This window comes from Plectropomus leopardus, chromosome 23, assembly GCF_026936395.1.
Source record: "Plectropomus leopardus strain MGB_pleo_1.0 chromosome 23, ASM2693639v1, whole genome shotgun sequence".
NCBI lineage: Eukaryota > Metazoa > Chordata > Actinopteri > Perciformes > Serranidae > Plectropomus > Plectropomus leopardus.
Genome location: NC_142198.1, coordinates 11245555 through 11273157, shown reverse-complemented (window position 1 = coordinate 11273157; position 27603 = coordinate 11245555). Strand labels below are relative to the sequence as shown.

The 27603-nt window shown below is 39.4% G+C and overlaps 1 protein-coding gene across 32 annotated transcripts in view; it reads left to right on the top strand.

Annotated features, from left to right (window-relative positions):
* LOC121961980 (receptor-type tyrosine-protein phosphatase delta-like) overlaps positions 1-26370 on the top strand; it is a 406358-nt gene extending 379988 nt beyond the window's left edge. For 19 of the 32 annotated variants that reach the window (XM_088073833.1, XM_088073825.1, XM_088073823.1 and 16 more), the window contains 13 exons: positions 1580-1621; positions 2202-2299; positions 6486-6609; positions 9789-9964; positions 12052-12171; positions 12820-12974; positions 18696-18981; positions 20320-20498; positions 20753-20879; positions 21133-21258; positions 22300-22454; positions 22644-22779; positions 23080-26370. In XM_088073833.1, the coding sequence (XP_087929959.1) occupies positions 1580-1621; positions 2202-2299; positions 6486-6609; positions 9789-9964; positions 12052-12171; positions 12820-12974; positions 18696-18981; positions 20320-20498; positions 20753-20879; positions 21133-21258; positions 22300-22454; positions 22644-22779; positions 23080-23148 (1793 nt within the window). In that variant the 3' untranslated portion in view covers positions 23149-26370. The remainder of the gene's footprint in view (positions 1-1579; positions 1622-2201; positions 2300-6485; positions 6610-9788; positions 9965-12051; positions 12172-12819; positions 12975-18695; positions 18982-20319; positions 20499-20752; positions 20880-21132; positions 21259-22299; positions 22455-22643; positions 22780-23079) is intronic. The other 13 variants (XM_088073842.1, XM_088073840.1, XM_088073829.1 and 10 more) reach the window with 1 other exon arrangement.
* The last annotated feature ends 1233 nt before the right edge of the window (positions 26371-27603 follow it).

Sequence of the window (27603 nt, the reverse complement as noted above, 5' to 3'; positions counted from 1 at the left end):
TGCTAGGAGACAGGACGCAGCATTGTGAAAGGTGAGGGAAATACAAAATGTGTCATGGCTCCCTGTGTTCCACTTTGTATGCGCATGGATAGCAAGGAGAAAGTGGCGGCAAGCTGTAAACACGAGTGTTTACTCGATCTGACCTTTAGTGCTGAGGTGAGAGGTGGTCAGTGGTCGTGCCTTGGCCCACTCATGTGGCCTTTTCTCACAGAGGGGAAATGATGGGAGTCACAGTTCATTTATCACCTGGAAAGGAGGTATGCATCTTTGCCCCCGTCCTGACTGAGAGAGACACACTTAACTGCCGTTTGAGTTCCTCTGGCATCGGCTGCTTTGGGGACAGGTGTTCAGAGACTGCCAATAATGTTGTAATATCAAAGCCATATTTTTCAGGTCAGCTTGTATGAAAGGAGGATGAATTATCCCTGCAGGCTCATTTTCGAAAAAAGATTATGCATATTTATGAAAGCTCTTCAATGATGTTAGGACCATTACTGGCTGTTTCAACCTGGCAGAGGGGTATTTTTCCTTTTGGCTTAGAGTGATCTCAACCATCCTCCCACTATTTCACTCGCCTCTCAAGCCATCAGTTTTTTCCCCCCAACAGCCTCTCTGAGAGCTTGGCTCTCTTGCTGCTCGAAAAGGACCGAACATTTTTACCCCCCCCCCCAACCACGTGACCACTTTCTCTCAAGTCCCGAAGCACTTCTACATTAGACCACCTCTCTCCCCTACTCTCTACCCTTTCTTCCACCTCTTTACCCCTCAATGGACATTTTCATCTTAAGGATGCTTGATATTTGAGCGACAGCGTGTTGGAAATGGTACTTTCATTGTCCCCCAGTGGTGGAAATGGATTTTGAGTAGCGGGCTGCAATAGAAACACCCTTTACCGTCTTTCAGAAACATGAGAGTGGGTGGGAAAACGAGGTACAGCTTCCATTAGCTAATGCCCACTTGTGCCAGCAACCAAAATGAAACATCACCTCAGTGGAGAGAGGGAGAGACACAGCCGTGCAACTGGTGTGTCAAAATGGCACCTGAGTTGTCAAGTTGCAGATCTTTGGTCAGAGGCTGGATTGCAGAAGCATGCACAAAAAGTTGTCCTCGTGAACATCAGAACTGTTCAAACCCCACGTTTGATTGTTTCTGTACATCTCTTAAATATGCCGATGACTCACCTCGAATACCACCTATATTCAACAATGTCAACTCCACATTGTCAAAGTCAAGTACACTTAACTGCAGACTATGCAAGTAGTATATCACCATGTCAGCATCCTCAGGTTAACATCAATGTCAAATCATATCCTATGGTTGCTCCACTTTGATTCGTGCTGCTAGAATTTTTATTCCCTGTACGCTTTCTTATTTCCATGAAATAAGCATGGTGGCATAGCCGAGCTTCTAGCATGACGACTTGTATGTTACTAATGAATGTCCCATTTAGAATACACATAAATCATTCAACTACTTCTTGTCACATTTCAATTTTACCTTCTGTTTGTTGAAGAAAATAGTCATCACATTGCTAATGACATCTGCAATATATTTAATTACACCGCCGTTTCCTCCACAGGTTCAGGTGCGTCCAGTCACCCCAGTAACCTCCATTTGTCAAGTTAGTTGGTCTCGATTATGCATTTGACATGGTTTTGTTTTCAATAGCTTTAATTCCCTTCTTTTCCTTTTTTCTGCCTAGTCTTGTATTCTCATTCACATCTAATCCATCTGGTGTTACTGCTATGTCATCACAGGAGGCGGAGTTTGAAATGACAGCCTGAAAACATGTCATCACTCAAAGCAGACATCAACATCTGGCCTAACATTTTGAATGTTTTTTTTTTTTGTTTTTTTTTTTGGTTTGTTTGTCTTTTGGGGATGTTTGTTTGTGTCTGTGTCTTACTGTCATGCTAACTATCCACCGCAGCTTTCTGTGTGAATAACGTTTTTCTCTCTCAATAGGGAGAGTCCCAGTGGGGCAAGTTGTGCTCGGTGACTTCTCATTGGCTTCTGTGTCCATATTCTCTTTATGAGCATGGCCACTGCTTTGAGTGAACAAACTAGCCTAACAAGATCCACTCTTCCATTCCCCCTGTTAAACACACATGCTGCTTATCTAATGATTCACTGTTGGCTTGTGCTTGGGTGATGCCTTCTTAAAAGACTGCTGACTGACCTTCAGTCCATCTGATTGACAGGTATGGCTAGCCATCCTCCAATCCCAATTATGGACCTTGCAGATCATCTGGAGCGCCTGAAAGCCAATGACAACCTCAAGTTTTCACAAGAATATGAGGTAAGTGGCAGCAAATCCAAAGCAATCATTATAAATGCTGTTGCAAGAGTGTTGCAGCAAAAATATAATACATGTCTAGTTTTAAATGGGTGCATGCACCTGTCCAAAACACTGTATTTGAAGATGGACGTTGCGTATTCAATTCCCCCCTCTGTACAAAAATGAAACCAAAATATCCCAGATACAGACGCTGCCATTGCATGCTGATGACATCATTTGGAAGCAGAGTCTGCAGTTGCAATCAGAAGATGAAGCCACTGCATAGTTCCCACCCATAAACATATCTGACCCAATTACGAGCAGCTTCACTGATCATGAGCACACCAATCAACATAAAGCTGTCAAACATGACATCACACCCCCTTTTTACAGCATGTAACTCAATAAAACCAAACTTATCAGGAAAACAAACAAGTGAGCAAACATTATCACGATAAGAACCATCTTAAATGGCAAAAAACATCTCTGACAAACCTTTTTTTGTCATGTACTCCGATACTTTAGTTTGGCCTTTATCCCATCATCTGCGAACATGGAGGAGGTGGGCTTTATGATTATGATGTATATAAATTATTATAGTGAGTAAGTATGATGAAGAACATGTACTTAACATATTAAAAGTAAAAGTACCCAATCCAGAAAATCTTTTTTTCTTTTAAAAAGTACCCAATCCAGAAAATCTTTTTTTAAAGAAAAAAAAAAAGAAAAAATGATTCTAAATGAATTAAAAATGACTGAAATGTTGATCAAAAATAGCTAATATCTATTTAATTTTCTTTTCGAATAATTGCTTCAGCTGTACTTTTATTAACTGTTGGATTGTTTAATTTATAACAAAATATCATATTTTATAAAATTTTCTTATGCTTTTTATGCAAAAATCTTAATTTGTAAAGTAATTAGTCACCAACCCTTTCTGATGAATGTAGTTAAGTAAAAAGTACAAAATTTCGCTTATGAAATGTAGAATAGAAGTATAAAGCAAAATGAAAATAACAGACAAGTATAAGTACCTCAAATTCATACTTATGTACAGTAATTGAGTAAATGTACTTAGTTACATTCCATCACTGCTTATAGGGAGCTGTCATGCAGGCCATCTTTATATACAGCCATTGCACACATTTCAGTCAACACACACATTTAGTGATATTTTGAAGCGCTAATCCTATCCATTGCATACCCATGGCAACCACACAGCACTTAAAGCACGTCAACAATTGCTGGATGGCTGCCAAATAGTCTATTTTAGAGTTGGGAAATATTTTCATGAGAAATATCTTCACCAGAGATCTAAAATCAGTCAGTGTGCCTTTTTCTCTGCAGTCATTTTGACATGTCATAGCAGGAAATGCACAGGGGTAATTATAAACATTAATAATGGCTGACTCCATTTCCACTTCCAGTGCCCTGCTATTGAGCCTGCGGGCTCACTGATGATTGACTGAGACACTTGAATGACAAAGAAGCCATCATTAATGTTATTAATGACACCTGTGCTTTTCCTGTTACAACAAGTCAAAAATGTCCACTGTGGACAAGGCCTAAATGACTAAACAGCGTAAAAATGGCAGTGTGACACCCACAACATATCAAAACATCTGCACAGAGAAAAGACATCTACATGACATAATTTTTACTATCAAAAAGGTGAAATCAGTGTTGCTCAATCAATATGCTGTGACTGCACTGGATATCTGCATGGTGATGAGTGGTAAAACCCTAAATACAGCACATATTTGAAGTTGCAACCAACCTGGATACTAATCCTGTCTAATTCCTTTTTTATCAACTTCTGCAATAATCTTAACAATCAATAAAAATAATTGGATTAAAAATCAAAGGCAGCACTGCACCTTGCAGTACCGTGTTGGATGGAGCAAAGGACATACTGTACATACAATATACTATATATAGAGGGATATTCAGTATTGATTATTCTTGAGAATTATGCTACTATGCCAATGGGAGTGACTAATGTTCTGCTAGATTCTGGAGATTTCAAATGCCACAGTCCAGTCAGTTATATTATCTACATGTGAGCTAAAGTCTTACTGTAGAACGAACAGCCACTATAAGAAAAATGCATCAAGGAACAAATCTTGTGATTAGACCTTAAAATTTAAGCTCCCTTGAATCCCCATGGGCAGTAGTCAGACAATAGAAATGTTTCCCTCATATTGGCTTTGCATTGTAGATGAACTTGTATTTACAGAACACTCATGGAGTAAGAAAAACTATTCGAGCGAGAGGTCGATTCAGGGGCATGGTGTGAGATAGGAATGGTCACCCTTTCGCTGCCCGTTTCTCTCTGCGGGTCCTGCAACGGCTCCAGAATCTATGAGGTCACCATATGGGTGGCTGCCAAGCTGCCCAATCATTACTGCAGCTTAAGTACATTGAATTCCAATTTCATAGTGCTTATTCGAGAGCAGTGGAAAGCAATTTTGTGAGCACAATGAAATAAAGATTTTTATTATGAGCAATGTTGCAGTCCACTGTTTCAACATATTTTGATAAAATATAAGGCTTAGCCAGTGGTCTGTCCCCCACATATTGCTGCTTTAAGTGATTGCTGCAGATAAAAAAGTACTGAAATGTGTTATTGTATTCACACTGAGCTCACATGCTCTTTAATACCTCCCTTCCGTGGTAGAGTATTATAAAGTTTGCCATCATTAAAAATGAATAATTAAGCTTATCTTTAGCATTTATTGCTCCAATAAATTACCCAAATAAGTCATAAAAGTGTGATTATATTCATATCTCTCTCTAGATTATAAGCAAGGTCAGTGTACTAATGTGGCTGGTAGTTACAATGTGTCCGATTGTACTTGGGTTTCTACTTCCAGTGGAGATTAAGTCATAAAAGCAGTCTGTGGTCATTAAAAACACAAGCACAATATTTCCCCTGTAATGTGGAATGGAATGCCATCTTTCATATCTTTGTATTTTCCCTTTGTGATATTAGATTTTATAGTTTATTTATTGGTGATGTGGGAGCATTATCAATCCCTGTTTTACAAAGCTGATAGAGGGCTTGGATTGCAAATTCTGTTGAACTAATCTCAAGTGTGGTATTCTAGTATGCGCCGTAAAACCGACAGAACACAAGTTTTTCCTTTGAGGCCTATTCAGAACATCTTTTTCTGAATCTAATCATTCATATGTGGAGGTCATTTCATGCCAAAGTTATAACATAATTCACATTGTTCTAAAAAGTATACAATCCACCTTCTATGTCAAATTTCCATCCAGGAAATGTACTCTTCCATTTTTAATTCAAGCTTTGCAGACTTCAACTTAGATTCCAGTGTCTGTTGACACACCATTTTCTACAAGATACTGAGAGGCCAGAATAGACTTTATTTAAATTAACTTAGAAGAATAAAAGTCTGGGTTCAACTATTCATGTACTAAATCAGCTTTCAGTCAGAGAACAATAATTTCCTTTGGACTCAGTTAACCTCAAGTACTTTTCTATCACGGTCACAACTTTTTCGGCTTTTAACTGGCAAGGCTAGGAATTCTTGCATGCTCATGCTTTTTTTATGTCCTTGTAAATGCTATGTGTATTAATCCTCTGCACTTGGTGGAAACTGTGAGCTGAAAATGGCCAGCCTTAAATGTTATTTGACCTTGAGGGCAAGAAAAAAGACAAAACAATTCCACGCCGAAGGGCTAGAAGATGAGGCAATACTTCTGAATCACTGTTGTGTTCACATGAGGAACACAATACAGCAGCTCCAAAAATCAATGTTATGCATAGCATTAATACAAAATAATTTTTTTTCAGCCACATGTCAGTGTACAGAAAAGAGACTGTGGGACAAAGAGGACACACCAGAAAAGACTGAAATCAAAGCTTTCACTTTTATAAACCGCCTTCCTCATAGCCCTAGACAAACAAAAGCCTGGTAAATGTTTGAAGAGACACAAGACTTAGTATGGCCTTGAGTTGCGCACTGTTTAAGAGACGTAAGCAATATAACATAGCATCTTCATTTCCAGTTGCTCTGTGGTGATATTTCTGAAGCTTTCTAATATTGATCTTTCACGAACAACTCATGGGCAATTGCCATGGAATTGAATTCAATTTCAGCAATGAACTATTGTTAAATGTCCATGCAATATTGTATCATACATAATATTCTATTGTAATGATCAATTTTCTTCTGCTTCACAGTCCATCGACCCTGGCCAGCAGTTTACATGGGAGCACTCTAACCTGGAGGTCAATAAACCAAAGAACAGATATGCCAATGTGATTGCCTACGACCACTCCAGAGTCTTGCTCTCTGCTATTGACGGTATGCCGCCCACAGACATTTTCCCTCCCAACAGCTGTATCGATTCAACAGACAGCCAGTACAACTGTATCTTTGAGACCTCAGGAGCGCAACCCAATGCACTTTTAAATTATATTCCTACACAAGCAAGTCAGACTACTTATTCCCTTTCATGCCTCAGGTGCTTGCAAAGAAAGAGGTGGTTTTAGAAACTGGCAATTTTCCCTTAAAATGCTGAGGCAATCTTTCAGGTCAGATTAAACAATCAACTGCAGTAAGAGAGATGCAAGTTTCAGGAACAACAGTTTTTCTGACTTAATATCCAGTAATTCTTTTAGAACTATTTTGTATGAAGCTTTCGCCTGTTTCTTGACTGTAATTTATACCTCGAAATCAGAGCAGTGCATACACTGACAGATAGACAGTGTAGCCAGTGGTTCCCACAGAATTAGAGCGTTAAGTTTCCATTTCACTGCATCTGGTGTTGTGCTGCTCCGTCTGTGCCCAGAGTATGCTCTGAGAATTTGTTAAAATGAAAATGATCAGCATTTATTTTCCAATGAATGGTCCAGCTGCAAAAATATCAAATCTGTATGTGGAGGCAGATGTTTTAATCATGGTGGGTTGCCACAAATTAATGAATGTGTGGGAAACCCTGGTATAGCTCATTGTAATTTGCATTACACATTACTTATTTGTGTGGATGCACCTTTTCTAAAATCAGACATAAAAATGTGTTTGCCCATTTGTCATGTGGTTGAAACTGTCAAGCAAAACTCACAGCAAGACAGATAAATGAAGTGCTAAAATAAGATAAGTCAGAGGCATTGCTAGTAACATTATATGGACAGGACTCACTCAAGATACAATTTTACACTTGAGCCCATCACAAACCTAACATGAACCAGCCCAGAAGTGTTGCACAGTACAGTAAAGCTTCTAAGAACTAAAAGTCAATTTTGAAATGGCTTGTTAAGTGCTGGCTCCTTCACAAATTTATTGGAATAAACACAACTGCACATACACACATAGCTATTAATTAACCATTTCCATTGAGCTGCTCCCATGGAGGGCGAAGGGAAATAAACAAAGAAGTAAATGGCCATTGTGACAAAAACAGATAGATAAAGACTCAAAGAGCCCTTTTTGCAGTCTCTCAGAAACAACACACAGCTTGAGTGTTGATGGAACTCCATTAGCTGGGCGTATAAACACATCTGCACAACCACATTGGAGCCTTTGTGCTGTAGCAAGCGAGTAGTTCTCAGCCAGGGGGACATGAGGGACTTCCTCTTTTCCTTCTAAAGCTTAAAGCCTTTTGGCAAGCAATCTGTCCATTGTTTACTTTGATTGAGTTCTTTGAATAAAAAGGGATTTGGGATTTGACATCAGAATTTGAAGACCGCTACTTTCAGAATATATTGATGTGGGGATGGATCAGCAGAATCTTCGGAATACAGGCGCTCAGACGCTTGAGAACATTTGTGAACTTTTAACTGATGTGACATCGCTGAATTTGCTCTACTTCATCAACTGTCGAGGCACCTCTTGCCAAGTTGCTTGACCGTACAAAACATGGGCTTAGCAGGATTAAACTGGAATTCAAAGTTAATCCCTAAAACTTTGTCCACACTTGGTTTGCCAAATTGTACAGTTTCTGATTTCAATTAGTATGTATCATTTTTTTGTATGATCCTTGCAAATTTTATGTTCCCTCCAAATTCCACCAATTCTATGGTCTTTTTGAAACATTAAAAAGTTATACAAGAGCTCAATTTCTTTTCCAGTGATCTATATTTAGCGTGGTAGCTGTCACAAGCCAGCTGTTATTCTACAAAGAGGTCATTTATTAAGACAGTGTTGGAATTTGATAGTGTGACTATAACCATCTTCTCACAACAGCACACAGTCTTATGGTGAATATACTACTACTTCTAAGAATCATCATCTTTATCACCATGAGAATGTTGTACCTAAAATCTTTGCTTCCTTTGAGATTCCTTTGCTTTTCTGTGAGGGCTACTGAGTACTGAACAACGCTTTAGCAATGTTTATTTTTCAATACGCATATTGACAGAGAAAATGGTAGAATTTGTACAAATCCTGAGTGACAGAAAGCACAAAAGCAAAATCCATTTGCAAATGTGCATTAAACAACTTGCCGCATTCTCATTAAACCACAGTAATGTCTCTTTTTGCTTTTTCTTTTCAATTTGAAAATGCACTGGGCTTAATTGCATTTATCCCTTGTCCATCATGGAAATGTACAGCCGTCTGGCTGTGTGGACAACTTCAACTGCAAAAGAGAGGGCGGGGGACAGTCGGAATAAGAATAAAAAAAATATGTGGGTTGGTCTTTGAATGTGTTCATATTCCATTTTCTTTCCTTTTTTCTGTTGAATAAGTTACCTGGGAGTAAAAGAGAGTCTGGGGGAGAGAGGGGGAGGGGGGAGCAGTTATAGTGAGGGGATTCTCTGATACGTGGCGTCCATGCAGATGAGACTTATCTTGGTCGACCATGTGTGCACGAAGCCCCTAAACTGCCAGTCCTGAAGCATTGACTAGCTGTCAGCTCTGTCTCTTTCGCCTGGATTGGAAAAGGCTGCTGTGCCTTTCATTTAATATAAGCAAAGGGAAGGAGGAGTGAGGAGGGTAGGGGAGGGGGGAAATTGTTTTGCTGGTTTTTTTGTTGGTTTGTTTTTCTCCATGTGAGGTGATAGACTTTTACAGACCAAGCTTTATCTGCAAGTCAGTTGCAGATATGAAAGAGCGACACAAAAGCTGCGGATTTAAAAGTGTTGTTGATAGCAAATACAAATCCTTATGGACTGTAACACTGGTTCCAAATGTTACTGTTTAATGCCATTTTTAAATTTAATACAAAAATGTTGCGGTAATCGACTTCATTTTAGGAAACAGAGGGTAGCCTCATGCAGTGTCCACTGGGGGGAGAATCTGACATTACCTCATATAATCAAAGCGGAAATCAAGAGTTATATCAACTAGGAAGCAACGATTACAAGTTTGGGACAATTTCTATCTTTTCCACACTGTATTAGATGAACAAAAGTAACCATTGTTTTGAGACAGCCACCAGCTAAATATCCATGTCCTCTGCAAAACATTGGTGCCTCTCATGAATCAATATTTGAGTATTTGTCTTGCATAACAACTCAGCTCATGCCTCATCACTTTTTCAGGTATCCCTGGAAGTGACTACATCAATGCCAACTACATTGACGGCTACAGGAAACAGAATGCCTATATTGCCACCCAAGGATCTCTGCCAGAGACGTTTGGTGAATTCTGGAGGATGATCTGGGAGCAGAGGAGCGCGATCATCGTCATGATGACCAAACTGGAGGAGAGGTCCAGGGTAAGAGAAAGTCATATTTCTCTACAGTACTCTATAGCTCCAAGTAGTATTCAATTAAATAACAGGGCAGAAGTTTGTTTTAATTTTTAACTTTGGGATGTACAACCCCAACTCATAAAAATGATTAATATGCTACAAAGGCTATAAAAATGTCCACAGAAACACACAATCAAAAACATATTTTGCATTTCATTAACCCAGTCAGAGTAACGCATGCACAAGGCATTGGCATACAGGAAACACCACTTATAAACAAACCACATGCAGAAGTGCACAATCACAGTTTACAGACTTTTGCATTTTGGAAAAGAGGAAAAAAAACTGCTCAATATCTGCTAACTTCAGAGCAAAGCAAAGTCAAAAGTAAAATATTTGTCTTTCAAATGTAATGGAGTCAAAGTAAGAAGTTTCCAAAAGAAATAATATTCAAGTAAAGAACAGATACTCAAAAACTGCTCTTGAGTACAGTACTTAAGTAAATGTACTTTGTTACCGTCCACCCACTGGTGACACAGTCAATTTGAAGTCCTTTATCTACTGTTTAATTTGTACAGTATGTTGAATTTTGGTCCTCCCCATATGCCTTTGTATTTATTCTGCAGGCGAAGCCAAGTTCCATCGTGTTCCTCACTGATATCCTCAATCCTTTCTTTACACTTTCTGTTGTTGTTTAGTCCTGACTGATTAGTGGCATGGTTCCCTTCATTAGCGGAGCACTGCTGAAGGCACTGGATTACAATCAGTGATTAAAAGACTCAAAGCCTGAAAAGCTACATTGCCTGGCTGTACGCACTCACTCCTTCTTTAAGATTGACATGGTGAAAAGGCACTTTGTCTCTCTGTCTTGCACATCTTACAGTGTTTGACTGAGCACATAAAGCTCGCACAGGCTCCATAAGCTACTGACCTTCACACTTGTACGCCTTTTCTAACATCCTGGCATAGTGTTAACAGGGGTGCTGCTGACTCAATCCACAGAGCAGTATCTGTACAATCTGCAAAGCAAATAAGATCCCTTGGCTGATTTTCAACATTATAGGCACTGTAAAATGCATAATTCTTCAATTAAATTCGCCTCATGCTGTCAGGTGTCCGTTTCACTCTACAGATGCTTTGTGATATAAGAGTGTATCTTGGCTCCGCCGTAAAGGATTCCTGTGAGACATCTCCCACCCGGATGCCTCCATACTATTATGTTGTTTGACATTTGTAGTGCATAATGCGCTTTTGTTGCTGCCAACAGCTCCTGTCTTTCATATTAATCAGTCGTATCACTTGCTGGGAAGCACTCAAGCTGTCTTTGTATGTACGTTCTGCATATCTAAAGCTTGAGTATTTGCAAGTAAATGCTATTATGAATCCATTCATTTTCTCCTGGTGTCACAGTGCTACTGGTGTCAGTCTTATAACAGCTGCTTAGGAAATGAGTGTATAGCGCACATTTTAGAGATTTGAATATTCCAGTGGTACAACTGGTGTCATATACCTCAACAGCCACAGATCACCAGGCAACAGGATTTGTTGAGCATGATGACATTTTGATTATGTTTACATTCTGCTAAAACCCCACTTTAGTTCTAATGGACAGCATGAAGAAAAACAAGTGAATCTGAACCCAGTTATTTCCTCCCCAACACCAGTATGTGCTTCCCTTTGTCAGCTCAGCAGTAATGCTATGATGGAGCAGTTTTTTATTGGCCGTTAACTGGAATACAAAGCTGTACACTCGAATGGCAATAAAGCTGAGCATGTGATACGATTGGAAACTGCGGCTACCTTTGTAATTACAGAGTATGTCACGATAATTAATAGCTCCGTCGGCTCTTTACAAATATCTCAGGCCATTTAATTGATTATGAAATCAAATCTAGTCAGCAGGGATGAGGGGAATTCGGACATTTATTTTACCATTGTTTGACTTTGTGTATAAGTGTGTGAATGTTAAGAAGGGCCCTGTTGAAAAGGAGCATTTGCACTCAGTAAATAAACCTCAATTGGACAGACAAATCTCATCTTACTATAGGGCAAAAACTGTTATTGTATTCCGATCTAGACCTTGTGTAATGTGGTGTTTCTCTTCACTGCAGGTAAAATGTGACCAATACTGGCCTACAAGAGGGACGGAGACATATGGCCTCATCCAAGTGACACTACTAGACACAGTAGAGCTGGCTACATACTGTGTCAGGACATTTGCACTTTTTAAAGTAAGGGGCATTTGGATTTCTTGACCTACAGTAGCCTCATTTCCACCAAGCAGCCTGGTTTAGACGGCTCTGTTAGTTACACATAAGAGAAGTTATTTTTGTGTTTCCATTTTTTAAAAGTTTTGGATGGTACCAATAGAACCTCTCCTTTACGTCACATTTTTTGTTACCCCTGTGTTAAGGTACCTAGCACCGTGATCCGATACTAAAAGGTTGAGCAAAAAAAACTGTTGTCCACTGACTGGTCAGGAGAGAAGCATCAGTTTTAAAAAAAAAACTTTTTAAACGTTCCATCTACTGAGTCAGTGACTCTAAAAACTTTGGCATGAAACCTTACACTAAGGATGATTAGCAAGGTGCAGACCTTCCTCTGCATTGCTAGAGAAAATATAATGAGAGCTGGACAGAGCAGCAATGTGGCTATTATCATCCAGTACAAACTCTGCCTACATGTAAGAAAAGTGTCTGCCGTGGAAACACAAAATAGATCTAGAGTTTAGGTACATGTGCGTACGGGTTACATACCAGTTCTAAGGGAACTATACTGAAATTGTCTAGTGGAAACTCAGCTGTAGACCCCAAAACATCTGTCAAGTACTTCATGTGAGCTGTGTTGGTCACTAACCTTCCTTCACCTCCATAATTCAGAATGGCTCCAGTGAGAAGAGAGAGGTGCGGCAGTTCCAGTTCACAGCCTGGCCAGACCACGGGGTACCGGAGCACCCCACTCCTTTCCTGGCCTTCCTGAGACGGGTGAAAGCTTGCAACCCTCCAGATGCAGGGCCCATGGTGGTACACTGCAGGTAAGAAGCAACATGGTTTCACAAAAACATCCAGAAGCATGAAATTGATTTTTGGTTTCTCCATTTGTTATAATGAATATATGAATACATATGGAAGGAATATAATAGATTCATGCATATTTGGAGCTTCATATCTGAGTCATTTTGTAATGATAGAGACTCTTTAAAAGAAACCAGACATGAAGGAAAAATGTTTGCTAAAAGTGGAATATTTGACAGGGAGTAAACGATGGCCCTCCGCAAGCCCAAACAAATCAGCCTACTAGCTTTCACAGAAGGCACTTTAAATCTGAAGGTGCTTTCAACATCACAGTACAAAGAGTACTAGTGTCATTGCCCTCAGCAAACTCAAACATCTCCTCCCACTCACTGACACACAAACACGCAGACCTGTCGTGTTCCTTGCTACACCACCAACATGTCGCACATCAGCAGCCCACAAGTCCTTGGCTTTTCCCCTGGGTTATTGCATCTGAAACAAATAACTTTCACGCCAACTTCACTTCCCTCAGCTACATAAGCGACCATACTCCCAACAGAGAGGCACAGGGATATAACGCAGACTTCTGGCTCCTCTCAACTCAGGAAGTCATCAGAGGCTCAGCACAGAGAGAGCAAGTGACTGAAGGGGGAAAAAGACAGTAAAAATGAGGAAACAGCCATAGTGAGTGTAACAGATGAAAACTTGTGTCAGAAAGTGACAAAAAGGCAAGGGGGATTACTGAAGAATTAGAATTACCACATGCTGAAGTTAATTAGAGCTAGTTGCCGAATTGCTTCAAATTGAAAATCCTGAGTTTTTTTTGTTTTTTTTTTAACAATGAAACAGAATGTAGGAATTAATGTCACTGTGCAGATGGGAATTTTTAATTCCTCTGGCTCTCTATCAGATACACTCATTTCCAAGCTCCAAATCTTTTCAGAAGCATTTCTTTACTTCATGTCAGACCACAATTTTAAATAGAGCCATCTTTTTATATCCACATAAAACTGGGACTGTTTTGTGGCTAAGCAGAGATCAACTGAAGATAAAGATATTTTGTACAGTAGATGCTGAAACTGTTTATACGCATGCAAAAAGGCCTAAATAAGAGCTGAGAGACAAAAACGAGCCTTTGTTCCCAGTAATTAACAACGTAGTACAGTCTCTTAAACAGTTGATTAATTAGATGGTGCACCAAAAATTGCAGCTTACAATGTACGTTCGTGCTGATGCAAAGACCATAAAGACATAAAAAAAAAAACAATCAAGGGCTCGGGATTTGTTTGTTTGGCTGGTGGCATATGAAGTTAAAAAAAAACTGCACAATGCTACCATTCTTTGTAAATCACTAATTAGAAACGTTCATTTATCATAATTGTCATTATCTCCATTGGAAACTCAGATCCTTAGATATAATTGCATCATCATTTAATCTGTATTCCTCCACATAGACCTGCAATTTTTACATGCAATGTCTGTCTTATTTAAATAAGCTAAGTTTACTCAAACTTGTCAGATGATTTAATTTTACTCATGCATTTATTTATTTGTGTCAGTGACACAATTTTAGAAGCCAGACAATCTATCAAATAAGCTCAGAAAGCTAATGATGAACATGTGGCCAAGGAATTTTAAATAGAAATTAAGAGTATTACGTGTTGCACATACTTAAAGAGAGGCTATTACACTTGCTTTCAGGTTCATGTTTGTATTTTGGGTTGCTACTAGAGCATGTTTACAAGCTTTATTCTTTAAAAACACGTTATTCTCCCCACACTGTCTGAGCTGAACACCTGTATTCACCCTCCCTCTGAAAGGCTCTATAATAGCACTGTTTTAAGCCCAAGGTTCTTACTCATAATATAAGTATTTATTTTTGGTGTATAAGATATAATGTGAAGACAACAAAGTCCCCCTCAGAAAATCTTGTGTGTAATTTATCCTGACTTCATATGAGTGGAGGAAGTCTGCTAGACATAAGGCCAATAATGCAAAGAGAAATGTCATAAGAAATGCTAATAATGGAAGCATGTTGTATATGTAAAACATGTCTAGTATAAGAGTGTTGTTTTGTCAGTTTACTTTTTGAGTTACAATGGAGCCAAATTTGGTAAAGCTCCTTTTTTTTAACTGTTGCTGTTGTTCCTGGCTTCATATAAATAAAATAATATTCTTCCAGCTGCTATGCTAATTTTTGCAATGTAAAATGTCATAGGCTTAAGCTAATAATATTAGCATGTTGTACTTGTGGGGAAAACATGTCTAACAAAACACAACTGTTTTGTCTTTTCCATGTTATAATGGAGCCAAATTTTGTGCTTTTGTTTGATATTGTTACTATTAAGCCACACTTTATTTATATTTTAGCTGTGTTAGTTGAATCAATAAAACTTTACCACGCCTCACGCAAACTCAGGACAGCAGCATATGAATTCTACCGCCAACTGCCGGTTTGTAATTGCAACGCAGACACACCACTGCTCAAGCACATGCTCAGACTTGCGAAAACTGCATTCAACTATGAATCAGCCTTGTCTCATATCTATGAAAAATCACAGATAATGGCAATTTAAAGGGCCAATATCATCTGAATCGGGAGAAGTATAGTAAGCTTCCTAATGTGACAAATCAACAATGAAAGTATCTCAACCAAAATATTCAGAGCCGAACATGTTATAACATCAATATGATCAGAAATGGGGGAGAAATTAGCCACACTGGCAACCAAGGTTATGTTTCCCTGACATTTGCATGTAGCTGCATGTTGCAGTGTAGGCTATGTAATGTAAACACTTGCAGTAGCGTGCCAGGACCAGATAAGGAAATCCATCACAAGCTAATGTCAGTTGGTCTTGAAAAGCAGAAAAAATGTTGGAAACTATAGTCAGAATGGTCTGAAGCCTGAGGTTTTTGCTCACAGGGTTTTAGTTTTATATGTTTACTTTATTATTTGATACACTGGCTACATTCAGTATAAACATCTGACACTGTAAAATCATAAATGAAGCATAATAGGTCCCCTTTCAAATGATACATCAAATACAGGTTTGATGCATGGCAAAATGCACTCGTGTTTTCACTGTGCTTCTCCAACACAAGGTGAAATCACAGTATGTCTTATTAAATCTGACATTATAGCATACATCCTGCTTTCCTAGTGCCTGCTGTTTTCACTAACCCGTAGGTCAGGGACCGTTTTGCTGTTCTAGCTAAAGGGCTATCCATGCATTGTGAGGTGATGGAAGAGGTCAAAAGGTCATGATTGAATGTCATGGAGAGTACTGGCCTTTCCCAGTGATTCAGAATGGAAACTTTTGATAGAATAACCCACAGTTTTGAACTGAACATTGAACTGACAACCTAGCCAGATTTTCCTCCTGTTTTTCCCCCTCTCTTTCTTCTGTATTACTATGGTAGAAGGCACATAATACAAAATGTATCTCAAAACACCATATCCCCAAGTTGGAGATGAATGACCTTTTTGATTTACTTTCCACATTTTGAAAAGTATTCAAAATTGTTATTGACTCCATTAACAGCAATGAGATGATCCTGGTGAGTTTGAGTTCATGTGTGCATGTTCAATAGGCAGTGTAAGGGAAATGGTGACAGGTTAGCTGACGGCAAGAGATTTGGTAACAATACATATGTAATTGCTTTCACTGCTGCTCATGCTTTATCTTCTCAGGACTCATTGCAGCTGTATTTTGCACTGCACTCTCTCACCCATCCCCTATTCCCTAAACTCCTGGAAAGCATATTAGTCTGACACTTAATGTGTGTCGACGTCCAAAGCAGCTGGTCTTGACTGGCTGAAAAGGCAGTGTCAGGTCATTAGTGCAGTCAATCCGCCAGCTCCCCTTCAACTGCCAAATGTACCGACGGCTTTCTGCACCACCTCACCCCACCACACACACTTGTCGATGAAGGAATATTGCATATGTTCCAAGCTTTTCCTGGTCTTACATTTCGGAAAAAATTGTTCTTAATATATATTCCTGCTGCTCAGTCTTTTAGAAAACTAATTACACAACTTCAAGGCAGCATCTCCCCCCTGCATAACACGGCTCCACCTTCAGTCTCCTCACCTCCCTCCCCCATTCCTCATCTTCCTCTGTCTCCGTCTCTCTAGCTCAGTGCTGTCACTCTGTCGCTTACTCTCTTGCAGGTCATCACTCTCCCACATTCAGGTCTGCACTGTAAAATGTTTTCAGATTGGAAACAGCTGGGGTAAAGGGAGAAATCTCCTCGAGTTTCTGCATCCCTCGCCCAAGGGCTGAGGTGTTCTCAGACCTGGAAGTGATTCATTCTTCAAATATCCCTGAGACACTTTCACAATTCTTTGCAGCCTGATTCGTTGTTTGACTCTGGCATGCACATTTTGTGATTGCCCTAGAGCTGTGAAGAGTTTTATTAAAAGAAAAAGGGGAAAGAAAGTTCATTGAGCCAATGTCAGCCATTTTGAAAGTGATCATCAGATCATTTGTTAAAGCCAATGACTCCCATACGTGTCTTTATTCCATTCGCAGCACAGTTCCAGTGCCACATGGCACATTAACCAAACTTGTCCCCTGGGGACTAACTTTACTCCCTCTTGAGTTTTCGTTCTCAACTCTTTCCTCCGTTCCTCAGAGCAAATGAAAAACAAATGCTCCATCACAAGGAGGAGGCACGAGAGCATGGCTCACACCTCGTAGGCATGTCAGTTTAATGGATTGAATAACCTATTTACTTTGGAGTGCCAAGCGCAAGGTGCTGTCTTGTCAATGCTGTGCTTTGCGGGAGGTGGGAGGAGACTTAACGAACAAGATTTACCACAACCATGTCGCCCCATGGTAAATAAATTGTCATCAGAAAACATCCTCTGTGCGGAGGAATGCACTATTAAAACATGTAAGGTGCAGGCGTGAGTGTTTTTAAATTGTGAGCAGTCTGGTGAAGGCACTACATTCGCACAATATGTCTCAAGCTGGTCTGCAAGAAGAGGTCAAAGAGAAAGGGTAAAACATTTTCCCTCTGTCAGAGTGCTTTTTTCACTTGTGCACTTTTACACGCTAATGTAACAATGTGCCGATGTGAATCTTAATGAAGAGACCTGCCTTTCAGTGCCTCTTCTAAAGCTCTTGCGTTATTTGGGTGCATAGTGCTAATCTAATGGCATTAATTGAAGTCAGCTGCACTTCTCAGAAGTTGCCCGGCACATTAGCGAAGCCCTCAAAAAATCATATCCTCAAAATTGCGTCTGTGTATCCACATTTCCGTGTGCATTTGTTGTAGTGGCACTTTTCGGAACCGTGAGATAAAGGTTAAATGTTGCCGTTGCATAAGTGATTAGTCCTGATGGATTGGAGAGCACAGGTGGGGTCCAGAGGGGAGAGACTAGATTGCAAAGCCAGCAGTGAGCCTGCTGAAGGCTGTGACTGCCAAGCCCTCTTCTCCACACAGTGCCACTTCAGATTTAATTACACTCCAAGCCAAATGGTCTGTCCTACAGTGGCAAACTTGGCGCAGAGAGTTTACCTTTTGGCCTCATCACTGGGATAAAGGGAGTTCTTCAAACACTTGTACATGTTCAGAAAAGACTGCACCTCATTTGTAAAAGTTATGATATAGAACGGCAAACATGTCAGATATATTTTTTTCCATAAAATCTATGTATTTGACTTTTCTTTTACAGCTACAACTGAGAATACCATCCCATTAACATTCTTCCTTCTTTATCTTATTTCTGACTACAGTGCTGGGGTGGGACGCACAGGTTGCTTCATCGTGATTGATGCCATGATGGAACGTATCAAGCACGAGAAGACTGTGGACATCTATGGGCATGTAACGCTAATGCGTGCCCAGCGCAACTACATGGTGCAGACAGAGGACCAGTATGTCTTCATACATGACGCGCTCCAAGAGGCCGTCAACTGCGGCACCACCGAAGTGCCCGCCAGAAACCTATACGCCTACATCCAGAAATTGACGCAGATAGAGGGTGGAGAGAATGTCACCGGCATGGAACTTGAGTTCAAGGTACAACGACTTTATTGAAGCAAAAGCATTTGTTTGGGTCAGGGATTTCTACTAATAAGCTACTTTTTGGGTAAGTCTGCACCCTGAAAGTTGGAGATTCAAATAATCAGTCAGAGACCCCTCAGTCAACTGAGAATGCTTCAAGTCGAGCAGTCGTTTTGTTTTTTGTATTCTGCTAGTCAGTGTGCTATGCAGTATACTCCCCGGCAAAATCTGTTGACAAAAATGTGCCCAGGTTATGCTGCTAAATGAGCACTCTTGACTTTCACACTACACTTTGGTACAGGGAGTTGTGGACATACAGGAGGACAGAGGAGAGACGTACTGCGCAGGGGGGGTGGCAAATATGATTCGACTGACATATTACTGAGTCGGGCACAGCCCTAGTTTTAGCTAAAACTACAGCACACCTGACCTCAAGTTTTACACCAACAACACCAACAACAACCCATATGTAGGGAGACTGTACAGGCATCCCACTGGCGCCCCTGCTCCGAGTCACATTTAGGCCCAGAATTATGTCAGACTGGCCACTCTCAGTAAAGCTCCCCAACTCTTTTCCAGTTCCCAATCGGCCTGCTAGACAGCATGGGGCCTGTGGTTTCCTCTCTATTCCAATTAGTTGACTCGCTTGTGTAACCCAACATAGGATAAATTCTCCCTCACTGGTTCCCCTTCCCACAGCTCCCCTTCCTTGGGTAACAGGGGTCTTAGTTTACATGAAAATGCCAAACACAGGTTTTCCCCACCACAGAACAGCTGCGGGAAGGAGACTTGAGCAATATACTCTGCATTTACAATGAGCGGCTCAACCATCATCATCCAGCCCTTTGCAGTCTGTGACGTTGCTCTATGTGTGGTATTGCCTTGCTCGTCACGCATCTATTTTCCTGCTCTGTGATGGATGTTGATTCCACTAAGAGATGATAAACAGGTTAGATTACACTGCACTTCTGTCCACTCCAGGCTCGCTCAGGTATCCATTTCTCTGTCTTTTCATCATAACATGCTATTTTTCCTCTGCAAAGGCATGCTGCGATAGTAATCACTCTGTCATTTCCATACTTTGTGGATGCGTGAAATAGTATGTAAAATCAGTATACAATGGGCCATTATAGTGTAGATTTCATCACCCAATATGTAAAGCTTATTATCTGTATTCTTCTCTTCTCTCACAAGAGTAGGCATGAATCCAAAGGCGTGCGATTGTTCATCGCACTCAGATCTTTATTATGTACAATCAACCTTTAATGTCAAACACAGTCAGTCACAAGGGAAATTAAGAAACACCAGAACATCAGTACTCAAAGATACTTCTCTTTCTCTGTCTTGATGCAGCGTTTAGCTAACACTAAAGCCCATACATCACGATTCATCAGTGCCAATCTCCCCTGCAACAAGTTCAAGAACCGCCTTGTTAACATAATGCCATACGAGTCCACACGAGTGTGTCTTCAGCCCATTCGAGGAGTTGAGGGCTCCGACTACATCAATGCCAGTTTCATTGATGGGTACAGGTAAGTGCTAAAATACTCTCACACTTATTGGTTATCAGATAGCCCTTATAGAAGTTCATTGGACATGAAAACGGCTTGACATTTCCTAAAAGCAAATATGTTTTTTGACTACAAGAGCCAGCAAATGTATACAAGACAAGAGCAATTGCCATGTTTTGGCCAGTCATTGCAAACATGTCTCTTTCAACATTCTCTAATGTATTTTTATGCTGATTGAACACCTTTTCCATGCTTTGATTAATGCATTCCCACAGGCAACAAAAAGCCTATATTGCCACACAGGGACCACTGGCAGAGACCACAGAGGACTTCTGGAGAATGCTCTGGGAGCACAACTCTACCATTGTCGTTATGCTCACCAAGCTTAGAGAAATGGGCAGGGTATGCATACATTTAGTTTCTCCTCTTTCTTTTATTCTTGGCACATTAACCTCTTTATTCTGGCTACAGAATACAAAGCATGTTACACAACTGATTATATGAAATACCTTACATAGATGCAGCCATGAGAATAAACGCTTTCCAGCAGAAGATACAGTATGAATTGAAATAATTCAGGGAATGAACACAATGAGGGTTGTGTATGAAGAGAATGTTGCGGCTCACTGTGGTATTCTATTTTCACTCTCTACAGGAAAAATGCCACCAGTACTGGCCAGCAGAGAGGTCAGCCAGATACCAGTACTTTGTGGTGGACCCCATGGCTGAGTATAACATGCCCCAGTATATCCTGAGAGAGTTCAAAGTGACTGATGCCAGGGTAAGCAGACTTTGTTTCATAGAACAAGATCAAAATTTGACATTGATGGAATGGAGCTCTTTATTCAATGTTTGGTCTCGTGATTTGTTTTTCAAAGTCTGGCTCATGAAGTAACTCTGGGCTCACTGGGGACACTGAATGCATCACCACACAAAATAATAGTTTCACCTTTTTTTATTCGTTTTACCACTGAAGTTGCATCTACGCTTTACCTTTGGGTCACTGTCTTTAGGAATTTCAAAAGAAACAAGTGAGTTTCTGATATCGTATTTTGCAATTTCTTAATCGTATGATTTTATTGACTGATAAAGATTTGAACGGCAGTGTTTTAGCATGCAGGATGGTGAAAGCTCATCGAGCACCGGATTAAACGCTGCAGTAGTCATTAGCTCAATTTTTTTTGGCATTGTATCAAGTATTTGTTTATACCAAACTATGGCCTTAAGTGTAACATAAATATATATTTGTGGGAATGATGACACATGTCAAAGTGTAAAAACAAATGTGGTGCCGGCAGCTGCGAGCTGCCAGAGTTTTTAATTCCATCAAAGGCTTGCGCAGATAAATGGCGCAGGCTCCCTCCTTTGTAGTGCATGTTACACTGTCTCGTCAACGGGATTGCTCCTCTTATCAAGGGGATACAATATCACTTAAGTAATGCACACCCTCAAAGTCGATTCTCCAAGCACCCTGTCGAGGGTAGCACATCAAAGGCATTAGCATCTCCAGTGTTCATGTTTAATACATTCAGGTAAAATGACAGGCATCTTTAATAACACAACATTTTCTCTGATGTTTAAAACTTGGTGCTTTTGCTAGATTTTTTTTAAAGAACGCTGTCTTACAATGTAAAACCCACAAAGACGTGGATAATTATGATGGAGATGGTCATGAAATGGCCTGCCATGGGTTGGGTAAAACACCTCAGACTGGCTCCCTAGTTTCCCTGCATCAACTTTTCTTTGCCATTTTTCAATATTTCTGTCTGATGTTCCATCTAAAGAGTGGGCTCTGTGCATTCTCTCTCTCATCTGTTCTCAGGATGGACAGTCACGGACAGTAAGACAATTTCAGTTCACAGACTGGCCTGAACAAGGAGTGCCAAAATCAGGAGAGGGCTTTATCGACTTCATTGGCCAAGTACATAAAACAAAAGAGCAGTTTGGCCAAGATGGGCCTATTTCGGTCCACTGTAGGTAAGCGATCAACCAGTACTTGCACTTTGTCGGAAAAAAAACTGAATGCAAATATCTCTCGAGTTGCAAATGATTTATATTGACACAAATACTGAATTAGCATAATGATATGTGGTTTGATATGACTTTTTCTATATTTATCTGGTTTCTCTGGCCTCGACGCTGACCTCTCTGCCCTTTCTTGCACAGCGCGGGTGTTGGTAGAACTGGAGTTTTCATCACCCTCAGCATTGTCTTGGAACGAATGAGATATGAGGGTGTAGTAGACATTTTTCAGACAGTGAAAATGTTACGGACACAGAGACCAGCTATGGTGCAGACAGAGGTGAGTTTTTCTGCTATATTTGCAAAGAAAACAACAAGCCATGATTAATTCAGTAACTGAACCATTCTAGAGCAGTCTTATCTGCTTTCTACTGTAAATTTATCTCATCAATTTTTTTACTCGGGACCTTTGGAATATAAATAAATATGATTTCAATTCAATGGAAAAAAAAGCCAACAAATGTAATGTGAATCTAGTCATGATAGAAGTAAATCATACCAAAAATGGTACGGAAGAATCGCTAGTCAAGATCCCTAAGAGAGAGTGTGTGAGCTTACGTATTTTCTTCTTTGTTTTCAGGATCAATACCAGTTCTGCTACAGAGCTGGCTTGGAGTACCTGGGAAGCTTTGATCACTATGCAACGTAAAAGACCCAGAATTGGAAGAAAAAAGCAGAGGGCCCTTTGGATAGAAAACCCAGTGAGCCTCTCTTCTGAGCCATAAATTCCTGCTTGAGAAAGTACTCCTTAACTCCTTGCTAACAACTCATTAAGTGTTGGATGTGTGACATGACTTGTCAAAAAATGAAAAAGATGATTCCCGGAGGACCAAGTATTTCCCAACCCCAATACAACCTCGCCTTGCTACAAAGCGAGGGAATCCTGACTGTTGAAGCATCGTACGGAATTACCCTTTCTTTTGCTTCAAGGATTCATTTTGGGGCTCATAAAACTGAATGAAACCAACACAACAAAAAAGTAAATGAACAATAATGACATCGTCAGAAATGCATCAGTGATTATGAACTATTACGAGAGGCACTGGAGGCACACAGAATTGCGGGGGGGAAAAAACTTGATGCACATTGTAAAGAAAAAAAAAATCTGTTTCACAATCAAGTACACACAGACAACCCATCGAAAAAGAAGACAATGCTTGGTCCACAACAGCAGGACAGACTAATAGTAATAATGAATAAATACCCCTTTTCCTGTCGCAATGTTCATCATCTAAATTTTCGGGAGAGGGTAAAGCTCAAATGAAATATGAAATAAATAAAAATTATTGATTTAGTTTTTTAGTACTTTATTATACAGCTGATGTGCTTTTTTTGAACTGTGTGAATTTACTTTTTTTACACAAATTTATCGCTTGGGGAAAAAAAGTGATAAAACGTATTAAATGTTTTTTTTTTTTTTTTTAAAGCTGTAGAACTGTTCTGATGTACGTGCTATTTTGCAGAGAATCTCTTTGCTTTTTTTAATTTTTTATTTTGTTTCTAGTTTTTTTTCCCTCATTTTGGTGCACTTGGTGCACAGAACAGAATTCACACTACCAAAATGTAAGTTTGTTCAAGAGTTATTTTTGGTCTTGATTTCTGTTTTTTCTTTCTTTTTTTTTTTCTGTCCATGATCACATACATGGTAACTTAATTACTCCCATAAGACAAACTGGGGCTTTGTGGAATCAACAGGGATGAGCAAAGTATGAAGTTGCTGCTACCGATTATCTTAGTTCTTCCATGTTAGAAGGATGATAAGAGAGAACCTGATGAATTGGTGAATTGGATACGATAGATGAATATATAGTTATGGTACAGATATATATATGTGAAATATATATTAAAGCATAAATATAACATTCTATATATATTGATAATTTACATAATTTATGAGTAAAAATATATGAAATGAGGATTATCTATGAAAGCTTCCAAATTGAGAGTTGTGTGCTATGGGGGAAATGAAATGAGATTTTTCACTGGAATGCACATCAGTAGGACAAATTGTATTCTGATTCAGTGCATCTTTTCTTGTGCAATAAATATGTGTGTTTTTAGATAGGGTTTTATGTGGATATGTCATTCACTCATGACATTGTTGTTCCCCCCGCAAGTAAGGTGTGGGAGTGGGAATGTCAGGTGCCAGTCACAGCATCACTGGTGCATTTTTTTCAAGCTCTCCTACAGTCTGTAATTAGAGGCAGAGGGGTCACACAGCCGCAATCACCGCTCCACACAATAGGGCAAGGTACAAAGACGTCACTTTCTTGTGGTTCTTTAAAGCATTCAATGGTAATGACATTTCTTTTTTCATTTTGCATTTAGAGTGCCTTATATTTATGCCTGTTTTTATAATGTTTCATTTAACATTAATGTATCCTTTGAGTAACCTAGGCATTTAGTATAAATGTAACTGTATAGTTTATTTACCTTTAGTATTCATTTGTCACACTATGAGATTATATATGCAAATAAGAACATTTCAAAGCTCATATTTTTCATTTTCAGTGGCCTTATTGTGGCTGAGTGAATTAGAATACAACTGTTTATATATTACTGACCTCTACAGAATACAGTCAAAAATGCACAATAGTCACAAAAGAAATGTTTAAATTTTCCAGACATAGAGACAGGGATGAGACTGCAGAATACTGGTCTCTGAACTAAATAGGATGAAGGCCCAAACCTTACAGTAATGAGCTTTTTACCGATTTAAGGCAGCGATTTTCCAATTTTAAAATTGATAGATTTGGTCAAAAAGAATGCCTAATGCACAGGTCGTCACCGCAGGGTTTCTTCTTCATGCCTTAGGTTTGAGTTCCAGACTTCATGTGTGTCACTACAGAGAGCAGATATAAAGAAACGCTATCTGCTACAAAATATCAGTCCTGTTATCCTGACAATCCTAATTCCTTTTTTACGACATTACACGTAGAGACTGGGGTTTAGTTTGGTTGTTTCAGTCTTTATTGTTGAGCAGCATCTTTAACCTCTCCATACCCTCTTTGATGGCTTTGTGGATGTGCATTCCAGGTGCTTTCTTTCCCTTGTTAACTCAAGCAGCTATGTGTTTTACTTTTGTCAACTGCTTACTTTTTGTCATAATTTTGAGATATAAAAGTGCTATTATTTAACCCCATGGTGGCTAATGTTACATTATGTTCAAGTCTCGGATGTTTATTTTTCATCTCAGTTTTCCTTTTTTTAATTGATTTTCCATATGCAGGGTGAAACATTGCAGAATGGCCAAAGGTGGCCTGGTAGGAAGATTTGCACTTTCTCTATCTTTGTACTATGCACTGCCCTATTGATTCTAAACCCAATAATATATTACTTGAACCCATCTATATAAAAAAAAAAAAATCTCCTTAAACGTTCACTTTGTGTGTATGTAAATAACACAAAAAAGGTATCAACTCTTGAAAAAGACAAAAAAAAAAAGTTTGTGGCGAAAAAGAGCATCCATTCTGATGATGCCATGGTTACTCCAGCAGATGACTTCAGAAAAATCTGTCCCCCAACCATCTGTTCTTGTGGCTTTGCCATTCAAGCTTGGAGTGTCATTAACAGAAATAAACGTTGTGTTCTCTGCTCTCTCTATCTATCTCTCGTCTGGATGCATAGACTGAAAATTAAATAATGAAATTGTAAAAAAAAAAAAAAAATGGCTTGTTAAAAAGATCATACAATTACCTCTGATTAGTTGTAAGCGTAAACTGTTTCTTTTTCTGAATGAAAGGAGTGCTTTTTATTTTCTTACTTAGGTTACATTGGTGGCGAAAGAAGTCTGTATGAAAATCAGTTCTTTGCTGACACAAGTTCCATTTGTTATAAATTAATTCTATTAAAAAATGTCAGTGTTATGCATCGGCGTTTCACTTGTTTCCCTCCACCTCACTTTGACTTGAAAAGACTGATGGAGCTATTTTACCCCCTGCTGGTCTGGGTCCAACATATTATCCACAGTTCTCTCATGAAAGGGGAAATTGAGCCTCACCACATTTGAATAGATTTCCATCGCTCTGGTTTTCCTGTCACTGATGTCAGCCGCAATGAATCATCAGGGGAACCTTTGACAGATGAAGTGCAATGTTTTCAAAGCTGCCTTGTTTTTACCACAGATTTTGTTCACCATGCCGACCAAGTGGTGTAGTATTGTAACTAAGAATTAAAACCACATTGCATTACATTCAATGCCATTGCATTGCACTACTTAAAAACTGTACTTTTTTCTTTTGCTGTTTGTTCCTTCTTCTCATCTATTATGTGCATACTCATTAATAACAAGAATGACAACAGTAAAAGCAGCAACCTCCCATTTGACCAAAATAATTGACTATTCAACATAATGACTACACATATACTGGTTTAGACACCAGTAGAAGATCCATCTTCAATTGATGCCAAAGGTAACAAATTATTTTACATGAATGACAGCTCCTTGCTTACTGTATTGTAATTAGGCATGGGCGGTATCAAGATATTACAGTATACCAGGGAACTTAGAGATCTCAGAGGTATGATTTTCAGTCCCATCAAAAATGCATATGCTTCTCTTTCTAATAAACTGATAAGAAGATGCTGTAATGTGGTGATATATTACAGTGCAAGGCATGCACTACCAGAGGTGGAAACGATGTTGACTGCGAGTGTTGTGGATAACATTATTCGACTAGTAAAAGAGGAAAATGCTTTTTGCCTTTTTGGAAGTTTCAACACAAAACTTTATCTTGAGATGAATTCTTTCAATTACAAAAGCAGTTTGTTAGTTACACAACTTAATCCAAAGCATTATCTCCATTCAGCCCACTGATGTCTTATTCCCCACGAAAACATGTGTCACCTGGTCCTTCAGCAATAAGGGTGCCTATTTTCCATGTGTTCATTATCACAGGGACATAGGGACATTAATACTAACATCCAGCAATAACTGTCTAAGTAGACTAGTTGCATATTAGAAACACAGTATTGTAGGCTGGACAATTGCGTACATGCTACAATGACTTCTGTCTCCAGTAGATAACGTTTCGTCTTTTTTTGTTTGTTTTACAACCCAAGTGAAATTGCAATAAATCACTCTATATTTAAGCATAACCCTGAT